This window comes from Chiroxiphia lanceolata, chromosome 6 (assembly GCF_009829145.1).
Source record: "Chiroxiphia lanceolata isolate bChiLan1 chromosome 6, bChiLan1.pri, whole genome shotgun sequence".
NCBI lineage: Eukaryota > Metazoa > Chordata > Aves > Passeriformes > Pipridae > Chiroxiphia > Chiroxiphia lanceolata.
The window spans coordinates 2,551,765-2,571,816 of NC_045642.1; the positions used below are offsets into that span (position 1 = coordinate 2,551,765).

The following is a 20,052-nucleotide window of genomic DNA, read 5'->3' on the forward strand; positions in this document are numbered from 1 at the left end:
GGAGAATAAGGCAAATAAATATTTCTGCATGACATCTATAGAGTACCTTGCTTCAAAACATAACTTTGTTAAACATAATTACACTACTGCAATGCTAGAGCATGCTCTGCCTTTCACGTTATTCAGATTTCACTGTCTTTACAATCACAACCACCAGTTTAAAAATGTCTGTGTTTCAGAAAAGTGTTGCAGCACAGCCCACACTCATATATCAGACCCCCTCACCAGAGACACCACAGAGACTGTGGTCATTTTAATAACATTTCCACATCTGCATCTGGGAACAAGCTCTGAAACAATTAATACAGACACAGAACCCCCCCGACTGTATTGCAACCCTTCCCCCCCCCCCGAGGTTTTTTAATACCTTCCTACATACTAACTTGAAGGCTTTTTTTCACTAACTACAAGAACAAGATGAATGTCTCTTTACAAACTCTATCTGTCTGCTTGGAGATAAGGGAAACGGCTGAAGGACAAACCAGCTAAGAGAAACATTGAAAGAACTGCTGCTTGACCTAAGTCATATTGAACTTCTCAAATGTATTAACTTCTACACACAGGGTGGGCTTAGAGCTCATTTTAAGGGTCATACAACCCAAGGGGGGGGGGGGGGGGTACATGTTTGTACGTGTTTAGGGGGGGGACATGTAGTGGGCAGTTCAGGAAGTCTGTACCTCCCAAGTACCTTAGTCAGTGGGGAAACGGAGAGGGGAGTATATGGCCAGGGAAATTAATATAAAAAGGACCGCGAACCCCCAGCAAGTTGACAAAGACCCCGCTGGGTCATTGCCTCAGAAAACTTTCTCCCTTTATTCGAATAAAGCAAGGACTCCCCTGTCTTTGTGGACACCGACCTCTAGCGACGTGACTTTCCCTTACGCTAAGAACGAGGAGGACAGAAAGAGAAGTCCCTCCCTCCCTTCGTCCACTTCTAAGAAAAGCAATTTACTCACTACAAGATTTTCCTGCAACAAATTAACTCACATATCAATAGCGAAGCGACCTGAGCAGAGAAAAGGAGCAAGAGGACATATAAAACAAAGCACCAGTGACATTAAGGAGGAGAAAGCAAGACAGGCTCTGTGCAATGTGCAGAGGGGAGCCGGTCACAACTGAGCTAACAGAAAGCAGCAAAATCCCCCAGGGAACAGGAGAGCCTCTGCAGCAGCATGCTCTCCATCAGTCCTGTACAAGGGAAGGCTGAAAACACCAAATTCAGAGAGGTACTTACGAAAGCAGGGACAGAAATACAGACTGGAGGCTCAGGTACCTCCTGTTCTTCAGCTTCCACAGGCAGGAGGCAAGACAGGTGGTGGCACTTTAAATCGGGGTGGCGGCAGCAGAGATCAGCCCCATCGCACTCACCTGGAGGGCACAGCTCCGGGTGACAGTCAACACGTGCTTACCCTGTGTCTGTGCTGATTAGGAGGATGAAAATATAAAAATATAAGAACTTAAGAAATGCTCCCCAAGTCCATCCAGGCTTGTACTTTGTCCCCAGGAAAGGAGATGGATAATAGTGCAGAGCACATGGATGTGGCCCCTATTCCCGTGTACCTTCAAAGTTCATGCTCACTGCTCATGGGAGAGCATTCCCTGATGTCCCTTTTCAGTGTATCTGAATGGTGACACCTTTCATGATCCTGCCAACACTGCCAACATTGTCAGCAGCCTCCCAGGGCAAGCAGTTACTCAAGTTTGTTGAACATCATGTATTTCCTTTCAAGCCAATTTCGGGAAAATCAGTGCCATGTTCACCATCTTCACCATCTCCAGGGCTTTGTGATAGGCATGCCCCTCCAGCCTTCATCTGCTTTCTTCAGAAATAACTTGCTCTAGTGTGAATAATATTATAATATGTGTTTTCCAGGAGCTGAACTATTCTGTGGTCTGTTTAGCACGTAGAGAGCAGTGCTCTGTGGGATACGTGCTGATAAGACACTCAGACCTACCCTTACATTGAGGACCTACATTATGCATTCTATCAACAGCTCTACACAAAAGCAGGACCTTTACACTAGATTTTAGGATGATTAAGTCATCTTGAGGAATAGTAATAGATAAAAGTGGTGTATCAACATTTAAGTTTGAGCATCATTTAGAGAGAAAAATAATAGGTGTGATACTGAGGAAAGGTCAAGAAGCAGTTTAGGTGTAAGATTTAATGAAAACCCATTCGTGTTCCACAGAAAACTGTAATCTGTATTATTTTCTGCAATTCAAAAGTAATATAATTCAGTTGACCTTTCGAAAATCGAGGATTATGAAGTACCATATAAAGCAGCTGAGACCTCCTTTTGAATGTCACACTGAAATCTGCACGTGCTCAGCATGGTCAGAGTACAATTAAAAGTACAGTGGGTGAAATTAAATGCTTTGTCTTGTTAACAGCTGTTTGCATAATGGTCTGCTGAGCGAAAGGCATCTGTTCTGCAGTCCATCATCCACCACTAATACCCCCTGTATCAGAAATACAGCCTCCTTTGTATACACAGCTTGTGTGATCCCACATTTTTGTTGCTTATTCCAGTGTTGCTATGTGACGTACTGAGGGAGACACTGAAATTCTGATCACATACACAGGAACAACATGGAGCAAGCACCATCTCTCCCTTTTCCATCAGTGGAGTCTAATGTGTCTTTGCATCTAAATAAACTATTTGCATGATAAGCAGACAACTGTATGACATTGCTGGCGTGCAGTTAGCTAACAGCCTTCTTCTGTGCTGTTTCAAATGCTGAATCTGCTGTTTCATTTTAGAAATGCAATAGATCTGTTAAAAATTCATTTTTTACGACTATTCACCCTACTTGGACAAACAACTGAGATGGAAAAATGCCTAGTTCGTTTTCAAAAGATTATGCAAATGCTCTGGGATGCGTATTTTTATCCGACTTTCATTCCCTTCTCACTGCTGTATATCTTAGAATTGTTAAACGGTTTATTGCTATGGTTTTGCTTGATCACATTCTGCTGGCTCACAACTTCTGGTTAATTTATGGGTCTTCAGCTGGAGGTGGTGTCCTAGCTCATCAGGTGTGTGCCCCCAGCCCTTCAGCTGAGTTAAAAATCACCCGAACAAAGACAGGGAGCTGAGAAGAGCTCCAGCCACTGACTTTTATTTAAATCTTTGGGGAAATGTGTTTCTCTCTAGCATTGTCTGTATTTCAAACCTTTCCCTTCAAAACTTTGATTAACCTTGACAGGAGTTTAATGGCTGAATCTCCACATGGTGAGATTAGGGTGCTCCACACACAGGTGCTCCAGTTTTCTGGGGAGGGCAAACACCACAGTTTTCACTTGAAAGACAGCCCTTGAAAGGAGTGACAGAACACACTGCAAATTGCATCAACTATAGACCCAGTTTTCCATAATTCCATCTGTGGGATAACTGACATTACAGTCATTCAGGACAATAGGCATTATCAGTGATGAAAGTGATTTTCTGGTTGTTATTCAGAAGACATACTAAAATGAATGAACATATTTTTACACGGGGGAGATAGCAAAATATAGCAAACATGAGGCATTTTTTCCCCCATCAGCTGTGTTATTGCTGAAGCATCATTTGGCTCCAGGACTTTCCCAAAGACATTTGGAAACCTGCCTTTCAGTGGGCAAGTGTTGGGTAGGTAAAAGCTGGGATGCAGTGAGGTAATTACTTGTTTTGCTTTGCTTGTTTGTGCAGCTTTTACTTTCCCTATTAAAATGTCTTTATCTCAACCCATGAGGTTTTTTTTACCCTTCAATTCTCTCCCTGATCCTGCTGGTGAGGGAATGAGTGAGTGGCTGCAAGGTGCTTGGTTGCTGGCTGGGGTTAAACCATGACAAACACAAAACCAATTTACTGCTCAACAAAAGCAGGCAAATACATGAAACATTTGATTTAAAATTTTCCCAAGTGTTAGACATGCAATGTTGCAGATTTTACCTCCCACTGTGGGCAAATATCAGAAACCAATTGCCTTTCATTGATAAACTGAGAGTTGTACTCTACAAAAATTAGAGCCATTAGATGTTGAGAGAAGGTAACTCAATCTTCCTTTTTACTGCACATTTGTCACAGAATAACAAAATATTCTGACTTGGAAGGGACCCACAGGGATCATCCCACCTTTACCAGAGAATTGTGTTATCAAATGTAGAAAACATGTTCTACTAAAAAAAATCTGGACAATGTTTTGCTGAATTTGGGTGCTGTTCCTCTAATCACAGAATCATAGAATGGGTAAGGTTGGAAGGTCCAACCAGGCTCATGTTTGGATCCTCAGCTAGGATGTGAGATGAGTTTTGGTTTTAAACTGACGACAATTCATTTTTTCCTTCCTTCAAGCTCTGAATTCTTTCCATATAGGCAGCAAAAAGAAACAGTAATTCAAGAATGTTCTTGTTCACCTTAACATGTCTGGTGGTACTTGTGAATGATTTCTTACACAAGTATGCAAAGCAAATTTTTGCATCTTGTAACACAAACAGGGGAGACTAGTGTGTGGATTTATGTCACAGGTAAAACCTGATCAGTTCCTGTAGTTTAAACCAGATCAATTTAACAACTGATGGGTGCAGAAATCTGTGGCCATCGGCTTCTGATGTGTCTCTGAGTGTTTGGTTTAACAGCAGTTAAAAACCAGGGGATTTTTGCCAAGAGTGGGCTGCACGAGAACAGATCTACCAGGTTAGCTTTGCAATATAGTTTTTTTTTCATAATCTGTCTTCTTTTTTGAGGGCCAGTTTTACAATTTCCTTCAAATAAAGTTTGAATTAAACAGTTCTTCAACTCCCAACCAATGCTTTTTAAAGATTGTAGGCCAGACTCTAGGAGGGGGAGACTGAACCTATTTGACAGAATAAATTCATTAATAATTCTATTCCTCTGGAGCTGTTCTCCAGAGGAACAGTTTATGAGCAAAATGCACTGGTCAGTGCTGCAAAGCAGAGTTCAATGCATAGAGTGAAGTGTCACGTCTTCTGCAGTCAGCATGTGTTTCAGAAAAACTTTGTCTGGAGAGCCTCCAACCTGTGACAGGACAGTTCACTACCAACCCCCTACTGCAAAGGACAGTTCTATGTATTTTCTGCTTTTAAGTATTTTCTGCTCTATGAGACCTGATGAAAGCTTATGCTCTAAGATAAGGCCTGGTAAGGCACCAAACCTAATAGAAGTGGGGTGGGTTTTCTTTCCATCTCCTTCCTTGAAATACAAGGAGAGGGTCTACCTGGGTCTGCATAAATCTGCTTTCCAGGCTTATCTATACTACCTTGTTCTGGTCACATCTGAGTCTTCTGACCACTCATGATACATTCCTGGAAAAAGAGAGGCATCTCTCCTTTCCTTCCTATTTTCAGTTTGCACTTAATGAGACAGAACAAGGAGGTGGAGGTGAAGCTGCTGCATTGCTTTGTCACACACCTCTGGGCAGTGCCAGGTGAAACATCATTTTAAGTGTTGTGCTTTCATGGGAAAAGCCAAAAGGTGCCCATATGATAAAGAGTTTACAGTTGCACTAAATTTAAATGCAATTTTCATGCCATGGCAGAGGGAACAGCACATGGCAGTCAGTGAAAGTTGTTAGACATTCACTGGGGATAAGAAATCTCCTCATGGCTTTCCTATGCATATTGTGAATATCCTTTTGCCTCAGTCCTCTTTTATGCCTCTCCCAAATGCATAATTTTTCCCCCAATGCCCTCTATATCCATTTGCTGACCCTTCTCAAGCTCCTTCCTGCTCCTTGATCTTTTTCTCTCCCCGATCCCTCCTCTCTCCTCCCTTTTTTTTTTTTTTCAGTGCAGTAGCAGCTTCCCAGGCAAAATCCTCACAGGGAGAGATAGTACTTCCATGCATCAAGAGGAACATTGCTCTGCTAGGTTTAGACTGTTAATGTAACTTAAAAAGTTCAGTTATTTCAGTGAAAATTTGGGGGGGGAGCATTGTAGTTAATAAGCAAAGAGATGTTTTTCATTCTTATGTTATGGAGAAAGCACACACAGTTTTAGTGATATTTACCCTTTTGTGTTAAGGTTGGAGGCTGGCCCATGGAGCACTCTGATTGCTGGTACCTTCAAAATATCACTACAGTAACCTGGTGTGCCCCAGCCCAAGGCAGGTAGAGAAAATAAATATATAAACATGCCTGGCATGATATTACTTGCTTGCATATTTAAATAGACAAGTAGAACCGTAATACAATATATAAATAATGAAGGAAACTGTTTTATTCACAAATAAAACTTGCTAAAACCCATGACTTTCCTCTCCTCGAAGTAGATGCATAAAAACTTCTGATCCAGAAACTTACATCCTACATAGGAACTTGTTTCTTGCCACATTTGTGACACCCTTGTAAGTGTGCCATGTTCGTCACACGGCACAACACGATTAAAAGGAGAGCTCCTGGTTTATCAGAAGCAGAGAAAATAAAACCTAAGTTTCCGAAAAATTAATAAAGATTTAATTAAGCAGTTTTAAATCGGATTTTAAGATGAGCTATGCAACTATTTTGGAAAGAAACCATGTGTGCAGATTTAAGTTCAGAGAAGCCTCGTGGCTGCATATGTTCCGTGAGGACACTTTTCTATCATTGTGTCTTCACATCATCTCAGTGCTGTCCATATACACTGGAAAAGCACTCCACAGGGTTTCCAATTTGTTTTTAAGACTTTTCAGTGAGATATAATTCTAAATGAAAAGAATAAAAAAACCTTGTTGGTTCATTTCATGGATTTTTTTACATTCTGACAAACACTCTTCATTTTAACTTTGCAGTCTGAAATCTGTTTATCAGTTGCTGTGTATAATCATATTCAATCTTTGAGCTCAACAAAACTTTGTACCTTCCCTGCAATTTATGTAAAGTTCTGCTAATTGTCACCTAAGTAAAGGCAGAACCATCAAAACCAGTTTCTGCCTTGCACCAGAAAGTACTTGTATGTACCTACACTTATGTTTCAAAGTTGCTTTCTATAATCCTTCCAGCTTCGTGGAATATGGTAAATAGACTAACACTAAAAGATGTAATATTCAAGCCACCTCTCCTTGGCATCATGAATTAAACTGTCCTTACAGGCATCTAATTTTAGGATTAGTTGAATCTTTAATGCTTTTTTTGCTTGCTATAAAAAAAAATATGTCCTATCTGGCTCCCATGTGAATAAAGCACTTTACAAACTTGTAAGAAAATGTTCCCAACTGCTATGAGACACAACACACGCTTTTCTTTTAACTAGCATTTTTTTTACCTGGCTGCATGCTAGAAGGACTAGATCTGTATCAATTGACAAAAGAAATACTTTTTCTCAAAAGTCGTTGCCCAAATTTTTTTCCTTGCTTCCAGTGGTGTAAACAAAAGGCAATACAACCTCATAAAATGAATCCAAACTCATTATTTTTCCTTTCACACATTAAAAAAAAAAGAAGATGACAGAGTCCTTGTCTACACCTTCTCTCCTTCACTGTTCTTCATTCAGCTACTAAAATTTGAATCCGTGGGTTTGCAAACCCAGGGAAATAAAGAGATTTTCTCCATAATTTTTTTTGTTTTGTTTTGCTTATGCAGGCTTTTCTGAGTTAGTGAATTATTTATCTCTACATAATAATTCAAATAAGTATATTTCCCAGAGGAATCAGATTTCTTTCTTCATGCACATCTTTTTCCTAATTCAAATGGCATTTGAAAGAGAGAGAAGGAAATGAGGAAATTAAGGAGACAGATAGATAAATCACTGAACAGTTTTTAAAAACACTGACTGCATTATCTCAGACAAATATGTTTTGTCCTGATTCAGAAAATAGATCTGACATATTATGCATTAAATAAATTCAGCTTCAGCCTCTTTTTTTAATGTCCAGGTCCATCAGGAGATGAGAAGAGTGGAAAGATGTAAGCAAGCCCCTTTCTTATCCTTATACACAGACACTTATATATAGAAAAAAGAATTCTTAAAACACATAAAATAGCAGACACACAAATAAGAAAGGTATTTCTAGGATTATTAACTGCTTTGAGATTTTCCCAGAAATTCACCCATTTCTGGAGCTTCCCTTTAAGAAATTAAATTTGAGGTTTGGGGTTTTTTTCAACAAGAAATAGTGCTAATATTTCATACCCTTCCACAACATCTTTTAATTGGAACATTTGACTTAAAAAATGAAAGTAAACTATCTTAGCCCACATTGATATTTTCACATCATTTGTACTGAAGTACTTGAAGAAGTGAGGCAGCTTTCCACAAGGTCAGACAGAGACACAGAACTCAGTGTATCTTATCTTTAAAGTTCTAAGAGTCAGTGAGAGCTTCCTCTCATTCATATTAACAGAAATTCTTGTTTAAATGGAAAACACCTGCATCTGAACTGGATTTCCACAGGAAGTTTTGGCAAAGTAATACCTGACTACAGATGAAATTCCACTCCAGAATTTTTGGTTCACATACACACTCAAATATGTATATGCACACTTACATGTAGCTTTATGTGCATATATGCTTGCAAATACACATGCACAGAGATACAAATGCATAGGATGAGAGATTAATTCATAGAACTCTGTATTGTAAAAGGAAAAATGAAATAGAAGTTTAAAGTTTGGAACAGTCTAAAAGCCATCTCATACTCTCAAAAAAGAGCGTATGTTTGGGCTGCACTTGAAGTGGAAACTAAATTGCTTTTAACAGCTAACCTTTGGAATATCTGACAAAAAAAGCATTCTGCCTCCTTATGGTTTTTTGCAGAGAGAAGGATGTGGGCCATGACCTGGTTGCCAGGCAACTGCAGGCAATTACAAAACATCTTAATATGTTCTGCCCTGTGGTACCACGAGTCCACAATGCAAAAGAGACCAAGTGACATGGCTCTCTCCCAACACAAAAGGGGTTTGGAGTGTTCTAGGGAGACCAAGAAAGTGTGAGTGGGATTTAAATTGTATAAACTGAAGTTCCCTCATGACCAGCTCTTTATAAGGCTGAGTAACCACAAATCAAAGGAAGCAGTAAGTTCTGTTTGTTGTCATCCCAGCGTGGGGTGTTGAACTACTCACTGTCACACCTGGAATGAAGAATGGTTATAAATCCATTGAGGGAAGAGGGGAAAACATGTACACCTTTGCTAGTGAAAAGCAATGTTAATGCTTGGAAGCATCACTGTAAGGGTTTTTTTTTTCTTCTTTTCAAAATCCTTGACTTTTACCACACGAATTCTTATACATTTTAATTTCCTCTCTAAAGTACTATTTTTTTCCCCCACACACAAACTGAGGTTTCCTATCAAACTGAAGAGATATGAGTTGTTGAGCTGTAGTTGTCTGAGATACAACCACCAAGGACAGATTTTCCTTCGGATGTGTACCTACCTCTCAATAAAATTCAGACTCTTCAGAGCAGCAATACTTTTTCAACCATATCTACACATACAGCAGATGCACCTACACCACATACAGAAAACAATCAGTCATATATCCATCATAATTTTTCTTGATTCTGTATCCCTACGTAGATTATCCTAAAAATAGCAGGTATGAAGTTATGCAGGGATTTCCCCAGTCACCATCCTTCAAGGTTAATCACACTGAAAATGAGTGGCAATCGATGTCCAATTCCAAGGTGTCCAAGAAATCCTCAGTACCTACATATTTAATCAAATTCTCCCCACCAACATGGCTTTGTTCAGTTCTGTCTCACCTGATCTTCACTGTCACCCAGGAAAAGGGACATACAAAAACTGAAACCATACATGCATACCTCAGATTATGATCCCATGGCTAGAGGAAAGCTTCTAACAATAAACCTTTTGGAGACAACACAAAACAAAAAATAAAATCACAACGCCTCTCCTCCCCTCAGTATTTTTTTGTTGCTTTTCTAACAGTAAATAGATTTCTTACATTAATTATCTGCTGGTGATATACTAAATAAATGATGCATATTCCCAGGGAGCAGAGGGCTACTCAACCATTCACTGACTTCAGGTATGCTGAATAAATAAAATACAACAATAACAAAAATGAAAAAGCAAGCTGGTTTGTTGCTGATTTATAAGGTAGAGTTTTTTCATGTTATGAACATCAACCCCAAGCTATCCCTTGGCACAGCAGCAATAAACAGCTACAGCAACAGCAGATATGCTGTCAGGAATGCTGAGTGCTTCAGAAGGGTGAAACAAATGCCAGGTAGGACAGCTTACCTCCTTCCTCTGGGACATGCACATGGAGATCCATGTCCCTTCTTGACAGATGACTGAAACAGTTTCAGTGACCTTTTAAGTCAAGGTGTGTCATGTGCAAAGAAATGTTACGTTCGACACCGCTAGAAACTATTTCCAATTAATTGAATCCCAAAAGTGATGACCCTCTTTATCTCCATCCCTCAGAATCCAATTCTGTCAATGCTTCAGTGCTCAGAAAATGGACTAGTTGTGATGGCAGTTAGGAAAAAAAAAAAACACAAAAAAAAAGAACCAAATAAACATCTTTTATTGTTTAAATTAGTAGATTTGAAATGGTATTACTGAAAGATAATACATGGACCCCCATCCAGAGTTCCCTTTTTACAGTTGCACTTATGGGTTGTACTTCAGCTATGGCTACACAGATATTTCTCCCCTCCCCCCCCTCCCAGCTGCCCCTTAATCTTAATTTAAAAACCTAATCTGCCATAAAGGTACATGAAATAGAACAGACTGAGAAAATACTTGAGATTGGCTGCTGTTTACAAAGAAACTATGCAACTACTGATGGTGTAGAACAAGAGTTCAAAAACGGGACTGTATTACCAAGCATTTCTTCAAACATCTGTTTTGGATTATGGCTGGAAGGTACTAATTGGTCTATTCTAGACTAATTTACAACCATTCATAAAACAGTGAAAAATGCATGCTTTAGAAACCTGGAACATTTCATGACTTTGCACTGAAAAGAACAGGAAGGTGGAAGCAAGTGAATGGTATTTTTAATGTAGGTTAGTAGTGTTCAGAGTTTTTTTTCTTTTGTACTAACAGACTCTTCAGATTTTTTCTCATTTCTTTCAGGTGATTTTTTGTCTTCGGATTTAGTCCGTGGAAGGCTGTGCAACTTCTGTGGAGGTGAAAACAGCATCAGTGTAAACACTGTGTACTCTCTCTCTGTGTATATATAAACACATAAACAAATAAAAAAGCGTGTTAAAAATCTGTGGCATTAGTGCACACAGAGCTGTATTTCTGTTAAACTGCCTTAAACTACAACAGCAGAATATGATATTTGCCAGCTGCACCCAGAAAAGGATTCTAATCTCTAATAAAGGAAGCATATTTAACAATCTTTACAGTGTAAAAGCATACAAGTGCAAATGCTGCTTTATAATCATGACGATTTTGACCTCCTCTTGATCCATCAGATGAACAGCTCTGATGTACAACAAAATGCAGTCAAAATCTGAACTAAGAAGGTAGTCTTCTGAGACAAAATTTAGTGTAGAATGTGCAAATATGCTTCACAAGACCTTTTAATTAAACCCCAGCAGTTACTCAGAAAGAGGAATACCTGAAGGCTTGTCTCTGTTTCTGCTGCCTTCAAATGAGATGTCGAGTTACCGCGATTCCCCAAACACGTCTTGGCAACCTGTCAATACAAATGCCAGAAATAACTACTTTGTATTTTTTCCTAAAATATTTATGGTTTTCTTTAAAAGCAAAAAAAACCCCAACAACAACCAAAAAAAAAACAAAACAAGAAAAAAAAAAAAGAAGGAAAATAGAAAAAATCACTGGGTCTTCTTTTAAGCCTAGTTGATGAAATAAGACTTAAATTCCAGACTTCCATCATCTCTATAACAGTCTAATGTTGCAGAACCTTTAGCAACTTAATGCTTATCCAGCAGTTCTTTCTCATGTTGAAATCTCATCACAAATAGTGAAGTTTTACTCCTATGAGTGGTCCTAGGGAACAGAAAAGTAATTATAATTGTCTTTTATGGGTGAGGAAATAGCAACAAACAGGTGAAAACCAGCATTACAGTTAGAAGTTCTCTATTACTACACTCACACTCTTGTCTAAACTATCAAATCTCTTGGGTATAATAATCCCTGACTGGGGATGAATATTCACTGAATGGGAAAGTCAGATGACTTTCAAGGTATGGAAAAGCTTGTGATGTTAATTGTTGTCTTTTTATTCCAGGAATAGTGTCATATTCTTTGCCTATATGCTTTTTAATACCTGAGAAAACAGAGTTGCACAGCATAAATAAAATTAATTACTCAGTAGATTTCTGAACCGAAGAGATGTCCTGTTATGAAAGTAGAGATTTACCCAGTGCTGAAATTTCAACCATAATTAAACCAGAGTCCTTTCAGGAGTAGGAGTAATGATGCCATAGGAAAAGTTCTAAAACGCAGCACTGAGAATCCAAGTGGTGAAAGTGAAACCTTTACTAAAGGTTATTCAAGTGTGTTTGATGGCTGCCCAGGCTATTTCACTGTTTTCACTGTTACTAACTCTTCTCAAACATCTCCTTAAAATTTAGCTTGGCCAACATTCACAATTTTTATGACTAAGTACAACAAAATTCTTATGATGATTTTCTTCTACATGGCAGACAGACAGACCACATTTAGTGCTGTTGTACACTTGCTACTTGCTCTGCATAAACTTTAGGAAACACGTTAATGATCTCTTTGTATTTATAAAATTGAGTTTTCCAACGAGTGTGTTTTGCCTTAAGCAGTAGGTTTTGCCTCTATAACATGAAATAAAATCGAGAGTGGTAAGTGAGAAATTTAATATGACAGAAGAATTGAGGTGCCTCGATGACAGGCTTAAAATGCTGCGTTGTTTTTGTCAGCTCAGCACGAGGTCTGATCTCTGTGTGAAATTCTGGTTGTGAAGCATGCAGCTTGATCAGTAACATACACAACATTTCAGAGGTTCCAGCAATTCAGTTCACCCAGGTAAATTATACATCAGAGCTGGAGAGCTTCACAGCTGGATGCATAAACTCCAAATGTGGATAAGTGTGCATCTTCTTTTAAAGAGAATTTTCGACAAGCCACTTAGAACTCAGCACGTCCCTTGGCTACTGAACTGTGCAACTTGAGCTGCAGACAGTTGAACAATGTAACTGGAAGGGTTTTCCACTGCACCAGTACAAGAATGGGCTTTATGGTCAAATAAACGTAATAATTTAAGGTCAAATACTCAAATCGCACATGGTCAGGAAATCAGGTTTAAATACGTGATATTAGAACAGCTTTTGCAGTTAAAAAATAATTCAGCTGCTGCTGAAGGGCATCATACAGATTTGCTTGACCAAATTTACTTTCAGTGTTCCTTGGCATCACTGCTGCCCTCCTTTTGGCTTCAGGGGGCACCCAAAGCAGACGTGCAGGGTGTTTGTAGGGTGTGACGGGGGATAATGCAGGGAGCTGGTTCTGGGGACAGCAAACCAGAGAGAGGAGAAGAGGACAGTGTGGTTATAACCAACTAGTTATGTTAGTTGTCACTAGCCAAGGTAGGTTCACAGTTTATTCAAGGACGTGTTTTATCAGATCTGCTCATGAATTGTGTTTCAAGCTCCTTTAGCCCTCACTGTTTAAAAGAAAGACTCAGAGCAAGAAGCATGTGAAGTGTGCAAATGCCTTTTCATAAGACAGCTCGACAGTTTTTCACATCTTCCTCCTATTTCAGACCACAGTGTACTGAGGGTATGGTTAAACTCAGATGATGTAACTTCCTATGACCTCCAAAGTCCTCATTTAGGGAACGGAATTTACTTTAAGAATTTTATTAGTTTGAAGTTTTGTTATGACGATGGTTTCTTTTTTTTCTATTATTACTCCCTCGTGGAAACAATGGGAGAGTAAAATGTGATCAAAGCTCTGCAATTGAAACTGAGAGAGAAAAATGAAGCAAAATGCTGTGGTTGCTTAGGAACATGTGCAAGTTTGGCTCCAATACTCAGTGTCATTTGTCACTGAATGATTAATGAACATGTGTTTGTTTACTGCAGGAAATTAATGCAGTAAATAAAAGCACTATCACTTTTATTTATCAGAAAAGACTCTACAAGGACAAAGAGCAAGAAACCTAAGATGAGAATAGAGAACAAAGAATCGTTTTATAAATCGTTCAATGATTTTGCAATACCAAATAGGTAGTTTTAAATTATATGTTACACTCATAAGAATTATTTGATATGAAAAGGAAACAAAGTACATCCTGGTGGTGTAAAAGCCAAAATAAACTCCCAAAAGTTTTTGGGAGGACAGAAAAGGGAAATGATACAGGGTAAAGAGCTCTGCAGAACTCTGATTCTGCAAAAAACATTGGTTCTGCAGTGAGTTTCAGGAGCCAGTTGTAGAGCAAACATCTCTGGATAAGGCTAAGAAAAAGTAGTATTTACAGGATTCCCCTAATAAAATAAAATTAATCTACATAATGAGAACTTTTAAAAGAAAACTGAAGTTAATTTTTTTTTTTGGTCTTTGACAAATTTCAGATTATGTGTAACAGGATGTCCTACTTACTTCTGGCTGCTACTGGTCATGCCAAATTTCTTGACAGGTAAATATCAAGTGTCTAATTTCCAAATTTGCTGACATAATTTCACCTGTCTGTATTCCATTTGCCAGTAAATCTTAATTTGTATTCATTCTAATGTAGACTGCATTAATTACTGTAATCAGGCATAAAACCATACAGACAAAACTGCAGTAGGACTACAGGCTAAACAATATCAGTTGAAACCAGCAACTAACCATTTTGCTTTATTTTCTGCCTTAATATCAGTAATATTCCTTGTTCCTCTGTAGTTAGTCCTTAGTACAGTAATTCCTCCAAAATATAAATCACATTTTGTTTATCAGAGACACAATCAGAGGATCTTTGCAAAGTTCTGAGAAAGTATTGCTGAAATATTGGGTTTCTAAGCAACAGAGTTTTAAGCACATCTTCATTTATTTTTCTTAAACAAATGGTAAATTAGAACCTGTCATATGTTCTTGACCTTCCAGTCTTATTCTTCCTTCATTGGGAGTTAAGGAGCTGTAAAATCTTCAGAAACAAACACAAACCCACAAGCAAGTAATGATAAAAATCCAACAAAAACTCTTCCCAAGTGTGGAATTTCCTTAAAGTGATAGTGCCCACAGGTACAAATTACAGCTTTGTATTACTGAAGTAAAGGATCCTTCGTGAAAATAAATTCTTTCTAGTTCTTTCAGAACTGTAGGTGGCATCTCTAATGTCATCATACAAAGGGTAATTGTAGAGAGAGACATTTTTAGTTCATACTCAAAACTGACTAATTTGAATTCTTCCTTTTCTCTAAATATATATATCTGTTAATGTGAGAGAGAAATAATAACAATAATAAAAAAGGTAGGAAGAGGTTACTAAGCCAACATCATCAGCTGCACTATTTTTATGCCCACTTTAGCTCATCTTCAGGTGGACAGTGTGTACAGGACAAAGAAAAAAGTTTCAATTTAAACAAACAACCAGGAAAATTACTGTAGTCATCAGTGTGAGCAAGCCACGGGATGAAAAGGGGTCAAGAATGGACCTCAGACTGTGTAAAGTATTTGGAACAGTTATGTAAAACATAGTGCTTTAGCTCTCTTTGAAAATATTCCTGCTTTCCTTTAGTCAATCCTTCAATTTACAAGAACACTTCCCCATTCTCATTATTGAATCTTCTGTGCTATTTGAAGTGGAGGGGATGCTGACAAACCGGGATGTTTTATCCTCCCACGGTGGCCTCAGATTTTTACATCCATAGACAAAAAAGATCCATCATAAAAGTCTCACACGTAAAGAGAACACATCTTCCCGTATTTTAAGTTTTTTAATTTCACTGGAGATTCTGTTTCTGACTGGGATAAGTACCACAGTATTTATGAGTTCCTTGCCTAGAAATGTGGTTGTCCTCACAATACTTTTTGGAAATTTGCTGCCAAAGCCATTCCTTCAGCAGACACTGCAAGCACAGCATGTTGTGTATGAGTGTGAATCCTGGATTGATTTTTTTTTTTTAAATGTGAACACAATGGTACTATGAATATTACATAATGCTCAATTTTCAGTAGAAAAGAGAATTTATTAGCAGGAACATGTTTAGAAGCAAGATAAGACTGAGAAAACCACTGCCTGCTTAATTTTACAATAAGGAGCATTATCTAGCAAGGCACAGTTAATTTGAATACCCCTAAGGTATGCTTTCTATCATTTTACTACTTTTTCCTCTATGCAGGAGGTTTTGTCAAACAAGACTTAACAAATCTTAAAGATTTAAAACTTAAAGGAAATGTGAGCCCCACAGAATATAGAATTGGTCTTAAAATATGCTAACTGAGAGATTAAATGATATAAAATTTAATCCTATTACTCAAATTCAGATAGATAGCCTAATTTCTTTTTACTTGAATTATAATGTTACTTAGACAAACACAGGGAATAGGGTGGAATTTTAATTTAAATTGAACCTTGAAAAACAGTTCAACTCATCAACACTTCTAACTCCAAATTGGAGTCATCTGCTTTCCCTGAAAAATTTCTTATACCAAGCAGCATTCCAGGCTGACTACATAGCTAAAAATACTCATTGCTAGAAGTGCAAAAAGCAACCACCCCCTAAACAAAAAGACCAAATCCTTGATTTTACGGAAAAGTGCACCTTTTAGGTGCCTCTCGCTGCACTACTTGGTAGAAAAATTAAATCCTCTTTTGATTTTTGAAATGTGTTAACAGTTTTTTTTCTTTTTCTTCCTCCTTTAATTTATTCACTTCTATAAAAAAAGAGCTCTCTGAGCCTCTTTACACAAATTCTTGGCCTAAATAAATTCAGTCTCTGCCTAAAGTAACCTACATTTCATCAAACCTCTTATAAGTTTCCTAAGTGATAACTAACCTGTAGTCATAATCTAAATGGAATTCACTCCAACCTCCTAATTTTATGTGATTTTCTTCTCCTCCTTCAATTTTCATTAACGAAATTAAGTTTCCTTTACCTTTAGACATTAAACAACATGCAACAGCAAATTATGCACTCTTCTGGATATACAATTTCCCCTTGTCCCTGCCCTCCTCGAAAGGATGTGGCAGAGGGAAAGTAGCTTCTAACTGAATAAACTTGAACATATTTGTGATAAATGGATCCTATATGCAGGGGTTTTACCATTTGTTGAATGCTGAATTATCTAAGATTTGTTTTTCAACGTTTTGTTCACACTGCTGTGATCCCTGATTACCAAGTTACCTCCACAGCAGTTTGTTATATCTGGAGATACAACAATATATTCAATATATATATATTTCACCTGCGAATTAGTCAAGGTAGCACTATGCTTTTTTGGCCTGTTGAGCAGACAACCAGCTCTCTCAGCAAATTTTGCCTCCCTCATTTTTTCTGATTTTTTTTTCCTGTTTTATTTATTTAAAATATGTGTACAATTTTAGTTTGGAAAAGCCCCATTGACAGCTGCCTGAGGCATTGATATTTTCACACAGCCTAGTTGAGACCCCGGGTTCCAGGTGAGTTAATCTTACATTTTGAGAATCACACTCCTGGGTGCTCTGATTTTCTTTCTTTTTCAAGGCCACAGGAAAATTCTCTTTCTCTGCTGAGACATTTCGATGAACCTGGGAAATAAAAAATGAAATAGTGATCGAAATAATAATTAAAATAATAATAATTTTAAAAAGCTAATATAATTGAGACAAAAATATCAATTAAATCACATTCGAAAAATCAGGGTAATGATGAAAAACAGAAAGGTCAGATACTGCAAACTGTTAACTATTTTATACACTGCATTTTCAGGTAATTTTATAAAGGGCATGTCTTAATATACATTCTCATTAAAGCACTCCCTTGTAAAGCTTTACTTTCAAATATATAATCAAGATATTCTATCTAAATGCCATAGCAGAAAAAAAAAAATTCAGAACTCATATTCCCATGACTTCTGTGGATTCTGGGAAAGACTGAGACCTGAGTTGACATGTTCATGAGCTGATTTAGCTTAATTCAGACTTCCACAGTCTCTCTCTGCTGGGACCTCCCGTCTCTGCAAGCTGGCAGAACATGTTCCTTTTCATGCCTTTCACTCCTCTCCTCGCACTCAAAATGGGCTGCTGGCTGAGTCAGGCACTCTGCAATCCAGGCTATTGTTTTATATAAGCAGTGAATTTCCTTCCACCGAAATACTGGTTGTTTTATTGTGGTTTTCTGCATTTCTCGCAACTCTTAAAATTAAAAGGGACCAAAAACCAAAAAAAAAAGCACTGATACCATCCTTAGGGATTTGGCTTTCATCAGACCATCTGCAAGACGTACTGAAACTCTTCAGGAGGGTGGAGTCAGGGAAAAAAAGCAAAATAATTTCTCTGTACAGATAAGTTAAAATTCAGACACCAGTTTTGAAACCTTGAAGCGTCCTTTCTCGTGTCCCTTTTACTGCACTGAATGACTAAGTCACAGAGTTTTCATAAATGATGGAGGACAGGAGAAACCAAACCTGGCAGGTCACTATTTACAATTTAACTGGAATCATGAAAAATAGTTCAACTCACAGTCAAAATAAAATAGTTCCAACAGTCTCTGGTTAACAGCTCTCCAGTGAGGATTTGTTAGTTTTATACTGACTACCAGGGAAGAAATGAGGAGGTGAAGAGATAAAAAAGATCCATAAAAATAATTGTTTTGTTAAATAATAAATGCCATCTAATACACATATTGAGTGATTTTTCTGTTTGGACTGAAAGAAATGACAGTTCTGCAAACCTAAATTTCTTCCTCTTGAATAAAAGAAGGTGCAGTAAATGACAGTACGTGTGTTCTCCTGATTTCTTGACTGCTTGAGCCAGTAAATCTACACGGGATGCCAGAGAAACCAGGCAGTTGGAAGCCTTATTAATTAAAGGGAATAAATGCCTGTGCACAGCAGTGCTTCTTGTTTCAGAATTTGATTCCTGCTTAAGATTGTACCTTAGCAAATGATACACAATTTCTCAGCACGGTGCACTCATTTCTACAGAACAAGGGGAAGTTTGAGATTTTTAGGTGAGGCTGTTGTCAAGAAAGCACTTTCCCAGTGTCAGGTTTTCAGATGTTTACAGAATTTCCCATCTGTAGGACAGTGGAAAACAGGAAAATTTCGGATTTTCATCCCCTTTAATTTTCCAAAGAGTGAAGTGCATTATCATATGCTAGAAGTCCCCTTCTTTTCTCTCTCCCAAAACAAAACACAGGTTTTTTTTTGAGGTGTTTCAATTTTTGTATGATTGCCTTGTCCAGTAGGATCGGATTCTGTAAAAAACTTTAAAAACCACTTGCCACAGCTGCACTGCTCAGACATCAGCCAAACCTGGGAGTAGTAAATGGGTCCTTTAAATTAGAGTTATGTCCTTTTGGCCAGAACACCAGAGGGCTTATTGCATCTTATTTAGGTGGCTTTTAATCTATAACATTTTAGGACTAAGACTGACTTCTTACCTGATAAAGAAAGTTTTTTGAAGGCTTATCTGCTTGCTGATGATGTGGGAGTCTTAGAGGAAGACTTTGCAAACAGGATCCTTGTTATTAAAAATAATCCCTCATAAAAAATTGAATATTCTATAATTTGTCTGACTGAGGCCTATTTACTAGAGTGATAGCTTACCTAATAAAAATGCCATCAAGTATTCCAGAGTGAAATGGTTTGGATACAGATCATGAACTCCTTCCCAATTTACTTAGAGACTTCTGAACTCTCCTCAAAACTTTTCAATACAGGATTTCAAATGCAAACATTTTTTTTTTTCAAGGATCATGAAACCTTTTATCTTTGTTTTTCTTTTAGGAGTTACCGCATCCTCCTGGTGAATCCTCACAAGCTTGACTGAAAACCAAGCTTTGCATTTCAGATACTTAAATAATTGTTTACAATGCATTGAAGGTATATGCAGAGGAAACTAGAGTCTGCTAATGAGTACTTTGCTTGCAGAAAAACTTGCAGACAAGCAAGTCAAACTCTTCATTTCTGTAATTATCTTTCAAAGTCTGCACTGGAAAAAATAAGAGCCCAGTTCTGCTTCATGCCT

General features: G+C 37.9%; 1 protein-coding gene across 3 annotated transcripts in view; it reads right to left on the reverse strand.

The window, feature by feature from the left end:
- Positions 1–10,447: 10,447 nt before the first annotated feature.
- The window catches only part of LUZP2 (leucine zipper protein 2), a 139,196-nt gene continuing 129,591 nt past the window's right edge, over positions 10,448–20,052 (reverse strand). The window contains exons 10-12 of one of the 3 annotated variants that reach the window (XM_032691570.1): positions 17,518–17,610; positions 11,518–11,595; positions 10,448–11,070 (exon numbers count right to left, since the gene is read on the reverse strand). In XM_032691570.1, coding sequence (XP_032547461.1) covers positions 10,966–11,070; positions 11,518–11,595; positions 17,518–17,610 — 276 coding nt within the window. In that variant the 3' untranslated portion in view covers positions 10,448–10,965. The remainder of the gene's footprint in view (positions 11,071–11,517; positions 11,596–17,517; positions 17,611–20,052) is intronic. The other 2 variants (XM_032691569.1, XM_032691571.1) reach the window with 2 other exon arrangements.